The sequence below is a fragment of the Akebia trifoliata genome, unplaced genomic scaffold (genome assembly GCF_017979445.1).
Source record: "Akebia trifoliata isolate Shusen 1 unplaced genomic scaffold, ASM1797944v1 Contig00203, whole genome shotgun sequence".
NCBI classification, from domain to species: Eukaryota; Viridiplantae; Streptophyta; class Magnoliopsida; order Ranunculales; family Lardizabalaceae; genus Akebia; species Akebia trifoliata.
In genome coordinates, this window is record NW_028236857.1 from 30647 (window position 1) to 50299 (window position 19653).

A 19653-nucleotide genomic window follows, 5' to 3' on the forward strand; every position below is an offset into this window, starting at 1 on the left:
AAAAAATTTTTTTTTGGCGAAAATACCCTTTTTTTGTTTTACATATATATTTACAATTTTTACCTTAAAAAAATGAAAATCCAACTAAAAAGATTCACTCTCTTTCGGTAATCCAACAATCATATGTATTTATAATTTTTTTTTTTACCAAAATCAATTTTATTTTCGTAATTTCAGTCAAAAAATAAAAAAGGGCATTTTCGGTATAAAAAAAAATACATTTTACTATTTTTACCGTTTTGTTAAAAAAAATTAATTTCAAAAACGGTAAATTTACCATTTTCAAAATTAATTGCTACAATGTACCGTTTTGGTAAATATTCTAAATGTTGTGCATGTTTTGGTAAATCTGCCATAAAGAATAAAAGGTGTTTCCCTTTAAATGGTTGAAGATGAGAGCATTGGGTATATTTGGAAATGGCAGTTAGTGGGAGTTAAGTTACAACTCTCTCCTTAAAATTCTTATTGATTGTTTTGGTTCATCAATTTCATGGAATTGCAACTCTATAAAGATCTTCAACTCCCATTTTTATAGGAGTTACAATTCCTACCTATATAGGTGGGATTTACAACTCCAGGCAAAAATCTTTAATCCCAAAAATTGAATAGATTCAAATAAAAATATGGGTTGTTGTGTCTTAATCCAAGTTATATTCCAATCAGATACAGATCCAACCCTATTTTCGCCTAGATCCAAATGATATATTACTTTGAAAATTATTTTTTTTTACTTTGCAAAATATCTTTTACCTACTACTTTAACATAACATGGATTCTTAGAAAATAATAATAGTAAAAATGAATATTATAGTAAATAGGAAATAAATATAACAAAAAAAAATGTTGAACAGTCCAAAATTGTTCGACGCGAGTCAAGTAAATCAATTGGTCTAATCCAGATTCGAACATAGTATAATTAATATGGTTCAGATATAATTTTAGTTAATAAGATTCGAGTTGGATTTAGATCCAAATCCAAATAAAAAATCCGGATATAGTTATACTTAGATCAGACCGGAACCCAACCCATTTTAAGCCCTAGAATATTAGAATATATTTCATCACAAAATCATATTTATTTTAGATAATAAATATTTAACTGATCAAAAATAAAATATTTTTATCAAAATATAAAAATCCCAACTAACTCGATCGAATTTTATTGAATATGATAATATTTTCCAAGTGATGAAAGAGTCATATCGGATCTCAGTCAAATGCAAACAATACATCGACTGAATTCCGAACGTCGACAACTCCAACTCCAACTAACTACCGCTTAGTATTAATCAACAACAGAAGACGAAGGTCAAGGGTGCTTGTCATCAATTTGAAAACACATAGGGTGTCTCAAATATTAACGAAAACATGGAGGGGTATGTATAAATCACCCGCTTTCAAATATAACGGCGAACAAGGCGAAGACGCGGTTCATTCGCATTTCTCTCTCTCTTTCAATTCTTAAATCCATTTACACCTGTTATCTTGTGGGGTGAGCAAGGCTGGTTTCACGGATCTGTCTTTGGTATCACTCCCGATCTACATTTTCGTCCAAATTGACAAGATTTCACCTGAATACGATCGAAATTTGTCTCGGTTTCAACGTATGAGTCTCGAAGATCTTACATTCCATTTGATTTTCTAAGAAATTTTCAAGGAAGGAGTAGATCAACAATGGAGAATTTGATTAGTCTGGTGAACAAGTTGCAGAGAGCTTGTACCGCTCTAGGTGACCACGGAGAAGAGAGCGCATTGCCGACTTTATGGGATTCGTTGCCTGCTATAGCTGTTGTTGGAGGACAGGTTTGATCCTAATCTCAATTTTAGGTTTCTATTGAAGGATCTGATCTGTTGATCTCTTATTTTGGTTTTTATTGATCTGTCGCTTTTTTGATTTTCTGTTTTGAATCTCGTTTCTGTTAATTTGAGCTCAAAGTTTAGTTTTTTATTTTTATTTTTATTTTTTGCGGATTTGGATTAATATATATTCGAATTCCGTGTAATTCTGTTGCATTTGATTTTATTTGGCGCGCTTTTCTCATGATTTCGTTGAATTTCCCTGCCTTGTGTAGTATCTGTGTCGGTTTTAGTTGGAATCATTCTATCTCGTTCTGCCGTATTTGTGAACTCAGATGATGGAGATCTTTAGGATTCTATTGAAGGATCTTGTCATTTCATTCGGTTGTTTCCGTAGTTCTTTTGATCTTATCTCTTGTCTTTTGGTTTTACTGATCTAAAGCCTTTGAAATTTTCTGTTTTGAATCCCATTTCTTTAATTTGAGCTGTTTTTTTTTTTTTTGGATTAATATTTCACATTTCGTGTACTTCTGTTGAACTTGACTGTGTTCGGTCTCTTTTCTCAAGATTTCATTGAATTTCCCTGCCTTGTGTAGTACCTGTGTCGGTTTTAGTTGGAATCATCTCTTAGGGATCTAGATTTGTTCTCAGATGATTGTACTCTTGTACTTCATGGTTTTAGTGATTCAGGTGGAACTTTAGGTTGACTTTTGTTTTATCAGCCTTCTTGAAGGGTGCATCAGGAATTTCTGCAAGTCCTTTTGCCGGCACAAAATTTTACCATTGATCTGTCAAGATTGGATTGCAGTTTACTATTGTGCCTGGGTTTGTAAAATTAGTTTGGCGACTTGATCTTTCATAGATCTTCTATTGCCTTGATCACGTTTATGAGGAGATTTTTGTTTTGTCATCATCACCCCAATGCATTTAGTTTTCAATAATTAATAGAGTTGTTTTTTCCCAATGTTTGATCAAATTTCAGAGTTTTTAATTTTGGGAATGAGGATCACATCTGCATATTGGGTATTCAACTTTTCTCTCGGAAAATTCACATTGTCATGTACTTAGAAGATACTCCTTATAGTTTTTTGCTCATATTTAGTCGCCAAAGACTGTTATTGTTTTCTTTAATCAAAGTAATTATGGAATTGCTATTATTTTTCTTATTTCCTTTCGTTGGATTTGAGTGAATCACAGCCATTTATTGGGAAGTTGTGATATTTTTGAAGGCTTGGCCATTGTCTGCAGTGTTGTAGAAATCATATTATCCTCCATGAAATACAAACATTTCTCTAGGAAAAGTGAGTTTTTATGGGAGTTTTATGGAGTGATGTTGGGGAACCTGTAGGATGGCATGGTGCATGCTCAAAGATTAGGGGGGAGTAAGGAACCTCATCAGTTAGAGTTCTAGGAAGGAGTAAGGAAGGTGGTTGGCAGTTGCACTTACAATGTACCTGGAAGGGTCTTCGGGGTTGTCACCTTGCAGGGCTCTTCACTCGCCTTAAAGTGGGTGAGGTGAGAAAAGTAGTTATTGTAGTCCACACTACCTATCTGTAATCATTCAGCTTAGAGTTGTTTGCTGGCACACAAGATTAGCGCCATAGTTGCTTCTTTCACTATGATTTGGCGGGGATTGGTCAAGTTATTGATAGATTAGAATTCTGGTTTTCTTTTTCAAATTTTATGTAAATAGGCTTGTTTGGCAAACTTAATTGGTGGTTTATTGGTAAATTTGACTAATATTGTGATTTGAGAGGGGAATGGATGTTGGCAGTTCAATTTGCAGATCTAGGTATTTGCATAATAAATTCTCTTTATTTGGATACTCTAGATCATGTAAAGTAATTGAAGTTTTTAATCTCTCAGAAATTTCCTTAGAAGTTGAATATCATTGACCATAATTGTCTCACATGGTTTTTTTAAATGTAGTACTAGGACTTGGGAGGGGTAGTACTTTGGATTTTGTTCCATGCTTCTAATTGATGCTTGATAGGACCAAAGCAAAAGAAAATTATTGATGTCAAGTATGATTTCTGTCAAATTTTAGAATTCCTTGCGTCCTTGTTAAACTTGTTAAACTTTTATTTGGTTTCCTTCATAATGTTATACAGAGCTCTGGGAAGTCTTCTGTGTTGGAAAGCATTGTTGGAAAGGACTTCTTGCCTCGTGGATCTGGTAATCTATGGAAACCTTACATCTATGTTATTACCCTTTTCCCTTCTCACATATTTTTCTTAAACATTGGGGAGTGATGCAAACAAAATTTCTGCAGGAATTGTTACTCGACGACCACTTGTTTTACAGCTTCATAAGATTGATGAGGGAAGAGAATATGCAGAGTTCCTTCATCTCCCGAGAAAGAGGTTCACTGATTTTGGTAAATTTTTCTTGTCCAAAAAATGATGCAATCAATTTCTATTCTTTGTTAATTATGAGTTTTGATTTCTAGAATTGTCATCGGCACTTCAAAGTTTTCCATTACATGTTATAATCCCAATTATACTGTATATCTGTATTATAGTTTCTGGATTCAATATTCAACTCACATGCTAATCTTCATGTCAGTGTTAAGTATTCATTTGATAGTGTATCTATTTGTATTAGTTCATTCCATTTGTGTGGATTTTATGTATCTATATCGTTGATCTGCCATTTAGATTTTTTTATTTCCATCTGACGTGCTAATCATAATGATATTTATGTAGCTGCTGTGAGGAAGGAGATCTCTGATGAGACTGATAGAGAGACAGGCCGCACCAAACAAATCTCTACTGTTCCAATTCATCTTAGTATCTATTCTCCTAATGGTGAGATTGTGATGTGGATTCCATTTGGTTACTGTTCTCGTTTATCTCCACCTCAATGTGGAACTAGTTCATTTGAGTATTTATTTGTATGGATTGCATGAATTGCAGGAGTTATTGGAGACTTGCCTTAGGGGATGGTCCTCTTAGTCTTTGAGGAAACCATTGGACTTGTTTATTTTGCAATATCAGTGATTTGTGTAGGTCAATCCTGAATTACTTAAGCATGTTTCTAGAAATTCAAAATCTACACTGGTAAACATAGTGCTTCTATGCTTCCTATATTTTGGCCCTGTTTGTTTCCATCTCTGTTATTTTTGCTTGAATCATGTATTATGTTGCCAATTTCCTATATTTTAGCTATGTTTGTTTCCATCTCAAAAGTATATTGCCAGTCACACTTTGGTTAAATCTCGTGGTATGTTGCCAGTCACACTTTGGACTCATGATTACATTTGTGGGCCACATATTAATTTTTTACCTCTTCGTGATGTGATCATTTTTTTCTTCTTCTTTACCTTTTCCCTTTGGTACGGGATGCACCTAGAGTTTAATCCTCAAAGCACTTGTACCCTTCATGGAAATATGGATGGCGTTTGGATAGGACTCCTTGGCTACTTCTGACTCTTGCGGGGAGTTAGAAGTCGTTTGGATAATTTAGATAAACAATTTTTTCGAAGAATTACTCCGCGCAAGAGCAAAAAATTGCTCTTTATGAAAAAGTCGTTAAAACCTACTTCTCAATTTCGCATCTTGCGGGGAGTAATATTCTAACGGCTCATTTTACCGAAATACCCCTAACTTTATTAATTTTCTACGAAATACCCCTAACTTTACCGAAATACCCTGTTTTATTAATTTTCTACGAAAATACTCCCGTTTTAAACACATTATATTAATATTTAATAATTAAAATATCATATTATATTATATTAATATTTATAGTTAAAATGTCAAAAACAGTATAGTTTGAAGGCATATTATGATATTAAAAAGCAAAAAACAGTAACTAGTATAATATAAGGGTATTCTGGTCTTTTTTCTAGAAGTCAGTATGGTTCCCAAGCAGACTTCTAGTACAAAAGTATTTCTGCCAGTACTTTACAGAGTTGATTGCCAAACGCCCTTTCTGCACATAATTACTTTTCCAGCTCCTCCACAGAGTACTCCAGCACCTGCTCTTTGGAACAGTAGTTTTGCTCCTGGTATCCAAACACGCCCATGATGTCTCCAAAACGAACTCTGCTTGGAGTAGCTTTTTTTTACTTTTCCCCTTCTCTTGAAAAGTCACTAAACTCTCATATTTGTATGACTACCCATATCTGTCCACTTCTTTGATCCCTTTTCAGTGGAGATTCATAGGTAGAGCACATTGAACAAGGGCAAGGCAGTTATGCTTTGGTTACTTCCAAGTTTAGTGTTTCCTCCATAAAAAGTTTGTCTGCTAATAGTTTTTTAGATGTGCTTCACTTGTATATGCAAGATTGAAGTTACTGTCTTCGACTATTTGCAACTAGAACGGTAGTAAGCGGGGGGATGCATTTCCCGCAATGGTTGATGACTAGATGTTAATTGTGTTTGGAAAATAGGTGCGATCTAGTTTCCTTGAGTCTGCGAAATGTATAGGTAACAGTAGGAAATATGCGGGAAACTTTGGGGAAAGCAACGAGAAATGCTAAAAGAATTGTCTAAGAAACATTCATGAAAAGCTATGAGTAATGTTTGAGAATTTTATGCATAATGCAATGTAAACGCATTTGAATTTATTTTAGATTTTATACACCTTGGCTTTATCATGGGATTGGACGTATGTATGTGTTATACCAAATTTAATATAAAAAATGCATTATTCCAATTTAAGAAGTGGTTCTTCACATCAATCAACAGTCCATCAATAGAAATGCTTTTCAATTTATTTTAGATTTTACACCTTGTCTTTCCTTTTTATTTTATTTGTGTCTCTGTTTCTTTTGCATTCATGATGTATGTAAAATAGCATTTTTGCGTTCTTTTTGTGGAATTGGACATGGTGTATGTATCTTGTGTATTTCAATAGAAAAAAATGTAGATTAATACAATAAAAAACCAAAAGTGGAGATCTTGACCTAGTTCTCTGACTTCTCTAGATGGGCTTTGAAGCATGCTGCTCTCCTTGAATCAAAAGGGGAATTCACTACAAAGAGATGCAAGCTAGACTCGCTCGGTGCTGTCCTTTTTGATACAGCCTCTTGGGCTGTTTCCCCTATCTATTGATAGTTGTATACTAAAATCTTCCCTACTAACGTTATTCTAGCTGAACCAGGCTCTCAGCTATACCCGCCACAGCCGCCCTTGATAGCTTCGATGACCTGCCTTCCCTACCCTAGATAAGAGTACTACTTATCAACCAATTGGTTGTGATAGAACCAAGAAGGGGAATTTGCCTAAACTTTCTCTTCATGGGAGCTGTGCTGTTGAGATTACTCAACAGGTACCAATTGGGATCATAGTCACCAAGTTGGGGTTTGGGAAAAGTCGGCAAGGGCAAAAGTTGAAAAAAAAAAAAACGAAAAAATCGAGAGAAAATCGAAATAGTGTTAAGACAATATATTTTTTTCTACTAAGTGGTGTTATCATTTATATCATCAAATTCTATTTTAAACTTAAGAATAAATGGTCTTTGAAAAAACCCTTTTAAAATAGCTTGCTTAGAAAAAAAAAATTCACATTTTTTGTGTTTAAATCGTGACTTTTTCAAAAAGTTGGGATTAAATAGTGATTAAAACGTGACTTTTGTTTAAATCACGACTTCTTCAAAAAGTCTTGATTTAATCGTTAGCCTTTAAAATCACGATTTAAACACGATTTTTTGAAAAAGTCGACGACTTTGGTGACTTTGATTGGGATCTCCTTTCTAGGGTTCGTGAGGGCTTAGTTGCTAAAGGGGATATTAGATAATGCTCATTCATACCTATCCAATTGTTCAACTAGTGGATATATTTAAAGATTTATTAGACTAAAAATGGCTTGGAGGAAGCCAAACAAAGATCCATAGCCTTTGAATGTTGTATCTTATGTGTTTCCTACCCATTTCTCCTAACGGCTGCCTTTGGTTTGTAGTAAGTGGAGGGAAGCCAACATTTTCCTAGAAAACTAACCTTTCCTAATGTTGTGTACAAATGGAACTGAAAAGAGATGGAAATGGAAGCTGATTCCCAAAAGGGGACTGGGTTAATATAAACGACTACTTTAAAAACCAAAGGAAGTTTTGTTCCTTTAATGCCCACTTCATTCTTTTTGTCAATTTGGAAGGTTGAGACACTCGCCAACATCTCTCCCCAGTGGACAAAATGGGTTGAACGATCCAACTTATAAATAAACTGTATGAGTTGTGCTTCCTCTAGATGTCTTTTAGCAAACTTGACTCTACCCAGCCGACTTGGGTTGGGATACGAGTTAGATATGGTTTTAGACATTAGGGTCCCAGTCGGTTTCATGATTTGGTTGTGGTGGAATTGTTTTCCATCCTTTTCTTGTACTCGACTAAACGTCAAGAAAACAAATTCCTTATAAATGATTTCATGGAAAACTCACTTTCAGGAAAATGAGTTTCCACTTGAAGTGCAAGTCTTGTGAACCAATGCTGCCAAAGCTTCCTACTTGTTTCGTGTTTTTAGTTTTCAGGTATATACTTTTTAAGGGTCATATCACATTTCCGTTTCTCCCACCTTTCCACACAGCTATTCCCTTAATTGGCAACTATGCCTATAAGAAGTGATATCCCCACTTGAGTTCCGTCGCCTCACCAATGTCTATTTTCAATTCTCAAGATTTTGTGCATAATATGAAGTATAACTTCAGGATTCATGTGCCTAAGACTTAGTATATTCTTTACTGAATATTTATTTAGTTTTTCTTTTTTCTGATGATGGTTTGATTTATCGACAGTTGTCAACTTGACTATGATCGATCTTCCCGGGCTTACAAAAGTAGCTGTTGGTAAGTAATATGCATTTCTTAGATTTTTGGCGTGTCCGCCATCGTTATATCTTACCCCCCCCATAATTTTCTTTCTAATGAATACTTTAACATGATACTGACTAATTAACTGGTGAACTATAGATGGTCAATCTGACAACATTGTGCAGGACATTGAAAACATGGTTCGCTCATTTATCGAAAAGGTAGTTTCCACTATACATCATGAAATTTGTTTGATTATATGACTAGAGATATTGACATGCCGGTTCTAAATGTTGTGCTTGTATTGCTATGCAGAAATTGTTGACTACAATATGTAATATGACTATTAGCAATCGAGCAATTTTCTACATATTAAAGAGACTGGTTACTAATGCATATTCCCTGGGTATTTAAATTATAAGAGATTATTATTCTTGAATCCAGGGGTTCAAATGCATTAGAAGCAACACCATCAGAAAAACCTTCTAGTCACTTATGAGTATGATAAATACAGTTGTGATATCGTTTGGGTAAAATACAAGGCATCAATTACATCTTCATATATTTTTCTGTTATGCGTTATAATTGCGAATCTGCTAAATTATACTTGTTCCCAGTATTATGTATCCTATCAAAAGATAAAAGGTGGTATGTTCATCATTGAATCCCAGATATGACCTTTGAGTACTTGACAAACAAATTGAAACCCCATATTCCTTAGAAGCTTGTATGTTATTGTAAATGCAGAATTTCCGATCTTTATATTTCTTGAGTTCAAGATCATAGCCCATATTCCTTTGAAGCTTGTATGTTATAGTAAATGCAGACTTTCTGATCTTTATATTTCTTCAGTTCAAGATCATTTTAGTGTCTGAACAATCGGTTTTCCATGTTTGTGGACGGTGGACCTCTCTTTTCCTATACTCCATATCTTTAATTTCGTGCCATCCATATTAATGTTCCTAGTGAACGTATCTTTGTTGCTAGAAACTAGAGGTTTGGGTCAGTGCTATATGAAATGCTTCTATATATTCTTATGCTAGTGGTCATTTTCTCTTTTCTGCTACGGAGTTTTCCTTTGAGCATATGCATTTAATGGGACATTCCTTGGTTTGTTTGGCTGTCTACTTTATGTCGCAGCCCAATTGTATTATTCTAGCAATTTCACCTGCGAATCAAGATCTTGCTACCTCTGATGCAATTAAGATCTCTCGTGAAGTAGACCCTAAAGGTACTGTTTCTTAACTTTGTCTTCTATTCTTGCAGACCTCTTTTCTTATTGCATTTCACTAGTCTTGTTTCAGGCTTGGCTGCATCCAACCAAAAAAAGAAAAAAAAAATCTTGTATATGTGTTCCAATATGTGAACTATTTCTATCCTTAAAAAAGTAGTGAAATTCTTAAGACTAGGCTTGTAATTTTTGAGAATCTAGTAGATTACATGTACAAGATGTAACCATGGATAGTTTCTGACCTGTAACCAGTGCTGATTCTTAGTTTTTTTTTTCCCCATTTTTCAGGAGAGAGGACATTTGGAGTCTTGACAAAGATTGATCTTATGGATAAGGGTACTGATGCAGTTGAGGTAAGTTAGCTTACTGTTTTTCCAAACCCCGTGATTAAATGAGGATGCTTTTCTCTTTTAATGGAATCTATACTTAAAAAAATGAAGATGCTTTGTTGTTCTGTTTTAGCAAACTTTCCTTTCTTGTTTCATTAGAGAGATGGAAGTTTTACCTATTCTACCAAGACTACGGCCCATTTGGATACAAAGTAGAAAGTAACTGCGGGAGAAAATACTCTTTTGGAAAGTAGAAAGTAGTTTTTCTTTCTCTTTTTAAAAAGTTTAGATTTTTTTACTTCTTAAAAGTAATTTTAAATAACCTTTTTAACTTTTCAACTTTTAAAAGTAAAGAAGTTACATTTTAAGTGTATCCAAAAAGTTACTTTTTTAAGTGTATCCAAACGAGCTCTACATCTTGTTATGGTCTTGGAGTATTTCCCTATGCTACAGGACTGTGCTTTAACTGGCATTATTTGGGTTTTAGATATTGGAAGGAAAATCCTATCGCCTACAGTTCCCTTGGATTGGTGTTGTTAATCGTTCTCAAGCTGATATTAACAAGAGTGTTGACATGATTGCTGCTCGACGTAGAGAGCGGGAGTATTTTGCAAATAGTCCAGAGTACAAGCATCTAGTTCACAGGATGGGTTCTGAGCATCTAGGGAAGATGCTTTCAAAGGTACATTAGTTCACTACGTGGAATTCTCTATGCAATTTAATTTGCGGGGACCACAATGGTAAATGCTTGAAATATTGGTTTCAATTTTGAGCTCCGTAATCTATAATTGTATACTTTTGTAAGTTATGTTAGTTCATTCAGCACCTAACTTAATTGTAATGGTTATTTTTTGCAGCACTTGGAAACTGTAATCAAGTCTCGCATTCCAGGCATTCAATCCCTCATTAATAAAAGTATTATTGAGCTGGAATTGGAATTGAGCCGTCTAGGGAAGCCTATTGCTGCTGACGCCGGAGTAAGTGTCGTTTCAAGTTGTGTCCTTGTTCTTGTTGTGCGTTCTAGAGTCTCAGCTGCTTAATTTTTCTTCTAGTTTTTTTTTCTTCTTCCAATTGTTAATTTTGAATACTTATTAAAGTGAAAGATCTCAAGAAAAATAATGCAAAGGTTCATATCTTTAAGAATTCTCCCCTCAAACTCCCTTCTTCTTCTTCTTCTTTTTAGAGAACACAATTTTCCATTCCTCCAAGTGGTGCTAGTCTTCATCTCCCAAACCTCTCCACAAGAAATCCTTGGTCAACCTTTTGGGCCTAATAGCTACACCCTTGGAATTGAGACAGGCATAAGAAAAGAATAAGTAGACTAGACAAAGTGCTTCTAAGTAAGCTCACTCCCTTTCAAAAAGTACCCTTTCTTCCAAGATTCTAGCCTCCTCTCAAATCTTTCCACGAGTGGACCCCAAGTTGCCCTGGATCTATAGATTTCACCAGGAGTAAGACATACGTATATTGATGGCACCTAACCTAACACCATATCTTAAGTATCTTAACTGAGAATGAGATGCTTTCAAAAGAAATCTCTTATTATGAAACTTAAGATGGGATATAATAGGATCTTACTCACACTCTTGAACCTTGTCGATGCCCAATTTTTGTTATGTACACGAAAAATAAGATCTTTGCGCATGTCACGTGCCAAGTGGTACTTAGGTTAGTCCCACCTCTCCTAAATCACGTTTCATGGCCGTTTAGTGTAGTTATTACGTTGAGTTTTGATTGTGTCTGTGCGGTCCTAGCCTATGGCGTCTTAGGTGAGTGATACCTTAGCTAAGGTTTGAGTGTGGTGCCGTAAGTACTGAGAGAGAGAGAGAGAGAGAGTACAATACAAGATTTGTTCATGGGGTTCGTCCAAATTCCGAACTATGTCCTCGGGCTCCGAAGAGCCTTTCTACAATTCTCGAAGGTATTACAAAATCTACAATACATGTGAGGGAGAGGGTGAGCCCCCTTATTACAAGATATACAATACATGAGAGAAAAATAGATAGAGATAGAAAAGTCTAGCCCCTTCTTTGTTGCCCTAGTGTCACAAAAGACTGTGAAATGATGTAATTGCCCCTTCTCCCATTGACTATGCTTTCCACCTTACGTCATCTCATAGTCTTTTGTGCCTATAAATAACATGGTCATATGCCTTCTCCATCTAGATTGAGTACCAAGCCAGATTCCCCCGTTCTAACATTGGAATCAATAAGCTCATTGGCAATGAGATCCTCATGTAAAATCTGACCCCTTTCACAAACACACCATGTTCAAGGAAATCACAAAATCCGTCATTTCCTTGAGTCTAGCTGCCAAAGTTTTAGCTATTATTATTTATTTGGTACATACTTCCCGCCAAAATTACAGGACAAGTGTCTGATCTCCTTCGACCCCTCCTTAGGTACTGATAGAAGTGCTATTTGAACTCGTCAAAATATGCTTCCTCTTGGAATTTTTTCACTACTTACATAAAATCACCCCTAATTGCCCCCAACCTTAAAGAATGTAATAGAGATCCCATCTGGTTTGTGAGGCTTATGCCCTTCTAGGTTACCCATTGAATGCAAGAGCACCTCCTCACCACTCTCTCCAATTAAGCACTCAACTCCTTACTAATTCCATCAAAATCCAAGTTGTTAAGACCTGGTCTATAATTGCAATGCTTAGGTCTCTCTCTCTCTATCTTCTTTTGAAATGCTCAAGCTACAAGCTAGAGTAGAATTTGACCACCTCCTCCTTGATCCTCTCTTCCGTTTTTCAAATGTTTTTATATAATTTTATACTGACCTGCATTGAATTTCTTATTCTGGCAAGTCAGAAAATGTTTACTCCTTAAAAACGCTATTATTATTATTATTGTTGTTGTTGTTGTTGTTGTTATTTTAACTCGTGTATAAATTCAAGATCTTAATCAATTTTTTTGACAAATGACCTTCCTCAGTATTTTAGAGCTCAGTCTCACAATCTTCACTTGTTATATGTATATTTATCTTCACATTCAAGCAATTGGCATCTTCTCTGTCACTTCTGAACTATGGGATGGCTTATTCATCACATGCAGGGAAAGTTATACATGATCATGGAGATTTGCCGTATTTTTGATCAAATATACAAAGAACACCTTGATGGCGTGTATGTGTTCTATTTTTGCGATTTTTCCACAATTTATTACTTTAACTCAGAACCTCGTTTGGTTTGTTATACCTCTTAAGCTTTAGCATTCATTCATGTCCATATGAGAAGTAATCTTAGGATTTAATGTTTCTTTGATGTGAGCAGGCGCCCTGGTGGAGATAAAATCTACAATGTTTTTGATAATCAATTTCCTGCAGCTCTAAAAAGGTTGCAATTTGACAAGCATCTTTCAATGGAGAATGTAAGGAAGCTAATTACTGAAGCAGATGGTTACCAGCCTCATCTGATAGCTCCTGAACAAGGATACCGCCGTCTCATTGAATCTTCTTTAATTTCAATCAGAGGTCCTGCAGAGGCAGCCGTTGACGCGGTATGCATTGATATTGGTTCGATTAAATTTTAACTCTTGTAGGGCATTCAAGAATTATACTGGCTTAAATGCTTGATAATTTTTAGTGATTTGTTGATCGACTTGTGTTTCAAATTAACAAACAGTTGGAGTTCCATTAATTAGGTAGCATCAATCATATATTTCACAGTTTTCTTGGATGATTGCCCATCCAAAATAGTGTGACATTTAAGTTCAATTTTTTTGTAACTTCCTTCGTCATAAAATAATGTGGGGATTTTCTTAACTATAAAAGCTACTTAATCTAATGTTGTGAGGATTTTTCTCATAAGTTCAATCGCTGTCACCTCCTTGGTCTTACAATTTAAATATTCTGGGGATTTTCTTCACTATAGAACCTGCCCATTCTAATGATCTATTCTTATATTTTTTCTCTCCTTTTCATTTATGATTTATGAGATTTCATTTGAAGGTGATTTTGTATTTTCTTTCCTAATGTTTTGTTGACAAATGCTAACAAGAGTTCCTGCAATCCGCTACTGTTTGGTATTGCTCCAATCTAACAATTTGCTTGACTTTATTTTTTTCCTTTCCTTTGATTCATAAAATTCAATACCTCTTCTCCTTAAGATTTTTCACCGTTTTATCTCTATTTTATTCAGTTTTATAGAGCATTATTATTGTTTTGTTCTGTCATTAATCATGCTATTACCCCAAACCTAAAAATAGAAAGAAAAACACTACTGCTACTTTGTTGGATATGATTTACTGTTGTTTTTCCTAGAATTACACTTACATTTTTCTTAAGCCTATAAAAGCCTTTTCTCTAAAATTTGGGTTCAGGTGAATGAATCCTGTTCCTCCATTCGATTCCGCTTTTCTTAAGATTAGCATTGAATGTAAATATCTGTTTTTTATGGATCCGTACTTGTTCCTGGTTTATAGTGCACTTACTTTTTTCTTTTTGTTAATTGGAACTTCTACTCTCTGCATATACTCCACAACGGACTGCTAGACTTTTTGTAACAGAAATTCCATTTTACATGATCCCAGGTTCATGCCATTCTGAAGGAGCTGGTGCACAAGGCTGTAAGTGAGACTGTGGTATGTCTCTCGACATGATAAATGTTGACCTCACTTTTATAGAAACAGGGTTATAGGAAAAAAACAGTTTCTACATGAAAATTTTTGCCTTATAATTTTTTTTGATAACCAAATTTTTTGCCTTTAATTGTAACTGATTAGATATAGTTTTTCTATTTTGATATGGCCAAATACCTATTTTTCAGGCAATGTATCATGGTTTGGAGTTTGAATCACAAAACTGACACATTTAGGGTTTTCTGGTTTTAGCCAGTGCTTGCTTACTAGACAAAAATACAAAGCAAATTTGAATTTCTTTTCATACTTGGATGTACAAAAGAAATTCTGAAGATGATGAGACCAGATCTTGGGGTTGTTTTTCCTTGTTTTGTGCCTTTTCTGATAATCCACCAGTTAGTTTTGTCATCGTTCATCTATATGATTGGAAAGCTTATACATCTAGTTGATTTTACTCTCTTTTCTGAATCATAGATGTTTATTATGATGTCTGAAGTATTGATATGGATAAGACCTATGGGACAGTCGTGTAATACAATAAATGACAAAAAAATGTATATATTTGTAGTTCCCCAAATTTTGTGTATCTGATGCATTAGAGCATAAAAACAGGCCATGAAGCATCAAATTTTGTGCTGCTTCGGTGGCTTGTGTCAGAACTGGATAGATTATTGGCCCTTTCAGAAATCTCCATAAGCAGAATCGTTAGGGCCTGTTTGGAAGGTCAAGTTGCGAGTGTTGGAGTTGCAACTCCAGTGATTCACTTTGCAAAGTACCTGGAATTGCAACCTCTCAGACCCCCTTCTGCCCCCAACTACTCATATTTGGTGTCTGGCAGAGTTGCAACTCCCACCGAAATATAAGGAGTTACAACTCCACCCCTGGAACTCTGGCTCTGCCCATGCTGCCCAGTCCACTCAGTGGTGACTGTTTTCAGCATTGTATTGGATATTGACTCCATCTCTAGCCAAACTCCAACTCAAATTGCTTCAACTCTGCCCTCCAAACAGGTCCTTCGTGTTTTAGAATAAATAGGGTGAACGGCATTATATTGTATTTTCTGTCCTTTCTTTTTGTTTTTCTTGTCAGCATTTTTCATTTATTTGATGAATTCTGAAATTGGGTTTCTTTTCAATGTTGTATACAGGAGCTAAAGCAATATCCCACCCTTAGAGTGGAGGTTGGAAATGCAGCTTGTGAATCGTTGGACAGAATGAGGGATGAAAGCAAGAAGGCAACTCTTAAACTTGTTGATATGGAGTGTGGTTATCTGACTGTTGATTTCTTTCGAAAACTTCCTCAAGATATTGAGAAGGGTGGAAACCCAACACATTCAATATTTGATAGATACAATGATTCATATCTCAGGCGTATAGGTAAGTAGTTACTCAAAATCTACTAACCTCTATAAATTCTAAATTAAGTCATGGCAGAGTATACACAATATACCAGCCAAGTTAGCTCATAAGGAGGTACTATTTCCAATGACGTTTTTATTGGGCTAGGGACATTAAATGTATTGCGGTTATTTTATCCATTGAAATTTTCTACAATTCATTTAATGTCCATCATCATCGGAGCCTTATTCCAAAGATTTGGGATTGGCTACATGAATCTTGTTCCTCCATTCAATTCTGTCCAGAGCCATATTTTTTGTTATTTTCTCAATCCACGTTCTTTTGAGCCTCTCTCTTGCTCTTTTAGAACTTCCAACTTTTTATTCCTTCTAATTAGGACTGTAATTGGCCTTCAATGAACATCAGTTACTCCTACATTTTGTTGAATGCTATTAACACAATGCTTCTTGACTGTCCAACATTCAGCTTATGAAGCATTGTTTGTTTAATTATTGTCTTATAAAAAATTTCCCTTTAATTTAAATGGTATGCGTCTGTAACATAGCACTATAGAAGTATACCTCCACTTTAATCATCCAACTCTGATTCTATTAGAAACATCTTCGTTTAATGTCCTTAGTCCCATAAAAATGCCTCATCATCTTATAGTATTCGCCTACATGGTTCAATATTATCACACTAAAGCCTGGCTGATTTTGTTGGTTGTATCTGATATGGTAATCATGGTTATCTCTCCTTTTTTTTTTTTTTCCTGAAAAATGAACAGGAACAAATGTTTTGTCTTATGTCAATATGGTCTGTGGGACCCTGCGGAATTCCATTCCGAAGTCTGTAGTTCATTGTCAAGTCCGTGAAGCCAAACGCAGCCTGCTTGACCATTTCTTCACTGAGTTGGGTAAAAGGGAGGTGAGGATGGATTAAGTTCTCGTACACTATTCTTATTTATTTCAATTTATCAGACCTATTGCCTTGTTTTAAAAAAAATCGGCCAATCAATTGATTTTTAGCCATGAAATGGATGGCCATGATTAAGTCATTACAAAGGAGATCCATTATGTGGGACCCATCTTATGATTGATACTTTTCACCAAATTTAACTCCATTTTCGAGAGAATGTGCCCATCTTTTGTGGCAATGGATCTTCAAAATTTAACAAGGGACAAACATTCTAACTTTGCTCCAGAAATGATAAAATATATTACTAATGAATTGTTTTGCATTGAAAGAAGAATGTGTAGTTGACTGTTTCATAATTCTATTTTGCAGACAAAGCAGTTGGCTTCATTGTTGGACGAAGATCCTGCAGTCATGGAGCGCAGGACTGCCCTTGCAAAGAGGCTGGAATTATACAGAAGTGCTCAAGGAGAGATCGACTTAGTTGCCTGGTCCAAGTAGAAAGGGTATTTATTCTTTCTTTAGTTTCACCATTCTTTCATTCTTAATAACTAGCATATCTCGCTGTATTCACACGTGAGGTCGAAGGGCCAGTAGTTTTTTCATCAATTTTTTTATTTTAATTTTTTATTATCACTTTCATCTAAGGCTACCGTGTTATAACTTAATATGAAGCATTTTTATATTAAGCTCATGTTTGTGATATTTACAAAACATGGTTTTGAATCTTGGTTCCCATCTTGCTTTCTTCATGAAGGAAATACTATTGTTTGTGTCTAATTTTGTACTTTGCTATTTTTAACAATAATAATTAATTCTGATGATAAATTTTCAGAAAAAAAAAAAAGAATGAGACTTGTTGGACTTAACATCATTGTATTAATAAAAAAAATTTGTTGGACTGAAGAATGTTTTTTTTTTTTTTTAAATCTTATTTGAAAGTAATTTTATTATTTATGATAATAATTAAAATGAATTAAAAAAAGGACTCACACAACATAGGTGCAAAGAGCAAACAATACCAGCCTGCAACTGGCATGTATGTGTACAGTGGGCTTAGGTATACTGATCTTTCTAAAGGCTTGACACCTCATAATCTGATTAATAAATGGACACGTCTTAGTTAATATTTTGGGTTAAATAAAAGGTGCCCAGTTAAGGTCCGGGCAGTTTCGGCCCATTGATACCTGTACTTGTGTAGGGCTGTTAATGGATAGGTATCCGATCGGATAGTACTATATCTGAATTTGAATCTGAAAAAAATAGGGATATCTAAATTCAAATTAGAATCCGATTGGATATTACTAACTAATATTCGAATTTACATCCGAATGAATTATCGAATATTCGAAAATATTGGATTCAAATTTAAATAATAAAAAATCTTTGATTTAAAAAAAATATTGAACTTATGGAAGAGGTAGTTGCGAAGCTCTTGATTTTTTATTAAGCACAATCAGCCATCTTCAACTCTAGATTTTCATCTTCAAAATGTATCAAAATCCCTCATCTTCAACTTGTTTAAAAAACTCTTGTTATTTGCTCAAGTCCATTCATCTTCAATCTATATCAAGTAAAACCTAAAAAAATCGTGATTTAAGGGAAAAATCAAAGATTTTTGGGTTGAGATTGGAGATTGGAGATGGAGAGAGAAAAAGAAGGGATAGAGCGAGATTTACCTATGCTGGAGAGTATGTCGTCGTTTGATCGTTAGAAAAATACCGTCATTGTTTGTTAACCGTTTAGGGGAGATAAGGCGAAGAGAAAAAGATGAGTGTAAGTGGAAAATGAATAGTTGTCTTTACTCTTTTAATTTGAAAGGATGATTGTTTAAATTGAATATAGTAAGTGAAACCGTGAAAAATAAGTAATTGTCTTTGATTTTTGAAAAGATGATTGTTTTAAATCTTAAATGAAAGGAAAACAGTTGTCTTGTCTTATCTTAATTAATATTTATATATGTATAGAGAGAGAGAAAGAAAGAGAGATATTTATATATTTATTATGTATGGCAATCGGATCGGATATTAATGAATCGGCAACATCCGAATTCGTATCCAAAATCTATTTGAATCCTAAAATCACATCCGAATTCGAATTCGATATTCTAATTTTTCGAATAATATTCAAAATTTTAAATGTGAGTTCAAATCAAATTCGAATTTTCGAATATCCATTGACAGCCTTATATTTGTGGGCTGAATCAAAATGCCTTGGGTGGCTATGTTATGGAGTGGTTTCTTTTGTCCACTTGTTGTATTAGAACATTAGTTTTAAAACTTGAACACTTGACTCTAACTTGAATGTTTGATTGAGTTGACTCAACTTGTGGAATTCTTAGTTGATTTAGGCAAGTCAAATTAATATATATTCATTTAAAAAAAATATTTGTTGAGTTGATTATCAATCTCATTTTTTTAAATAATGAACATGTCAAAAGTTTCATCCTTACTTTTAAAATTATATACATAACTGTATCTTGTGTTGTCATTAATAAAAATAATAAAATACTTTTTACTTCCTCTAGTTTGAACATATTTTAGATTACAAAGATAATTATACATTAAATTTAAAGGTTCAAAATTTCTTTCAATAGATTTGAATAATTGTTTTAAAAATTTAGATTTCATACAAATTTCACATTTATGATTAATATAAAAAAATAAATTTAGACAACAATATTAAATTAGTCAATCTTCTTAAAGAACCATAA

At 34.4% G+C, this 19653-nt stretch overlaps 1 protein-coding gene across 1 annotated transcript; it reads left to right on the forward strand.

The window, feature by feature from the left end:
* Positions 1-1439: 1439 nt before the first annotated feature.
* Positions 1440-17587, forward strand: LOC147381886 (dynamin-related protein 5A). The gene is made up of 16 exons (XM_086429855.1): positions 1440-1803; positions 3909-3972; positions 4070-4174; positions 4503-4604; positions 8529-8579; positions 8703-8764; positions 9684-9774; positions 10063-10127; positions 10591-10785; positions 10961-11080; positions 13165-13235; positions 13383-13608; positions 14641-14691; positions 15836-16064; positions 16813-16952; positions 17313-17587. The coding sequence occupies exons 1-16, from the start codon at positions 1675-1677 to the stop codon at positions 17439-17441; spliced, it is 1830 nt and encodes a 609-aa protein (XP_086285981.1). The 5' UTR covers positions 1440-1674; the 3' UTR covers positions 17442-17587.
* Positions 17588-19653: the final 2066 nt, after the last annotated feature.

What these genes read in the sequence shown, in the direction of transcription:
- LOC147381886 (XM_086429855.1), top strand. Translation starts at nt 1,675, where the DNA reads ATGGAGAATTTGATTAGTCTGGTGAACAAGTTGCAGAGAGCTTGTACC. An exon ending in CAGAGGCAGCCGTTGACGCG is followed by an intron (nt 13,609 to 14,640) that starts GTATGCATTGAT and finishes ACATGATCCCAG; the next exon opens with GTTCATGCCATTCTGAAGGA. An exon ending in CTGAGTTGGGTAAAAGGGAG is followed by an intron (nt 16,953 to 17,312) that starts GTGAGGATGGAT and finishes TCTATTTTGCAG; the next exon opens with ACAAAGCAGTTGGCTTCATT.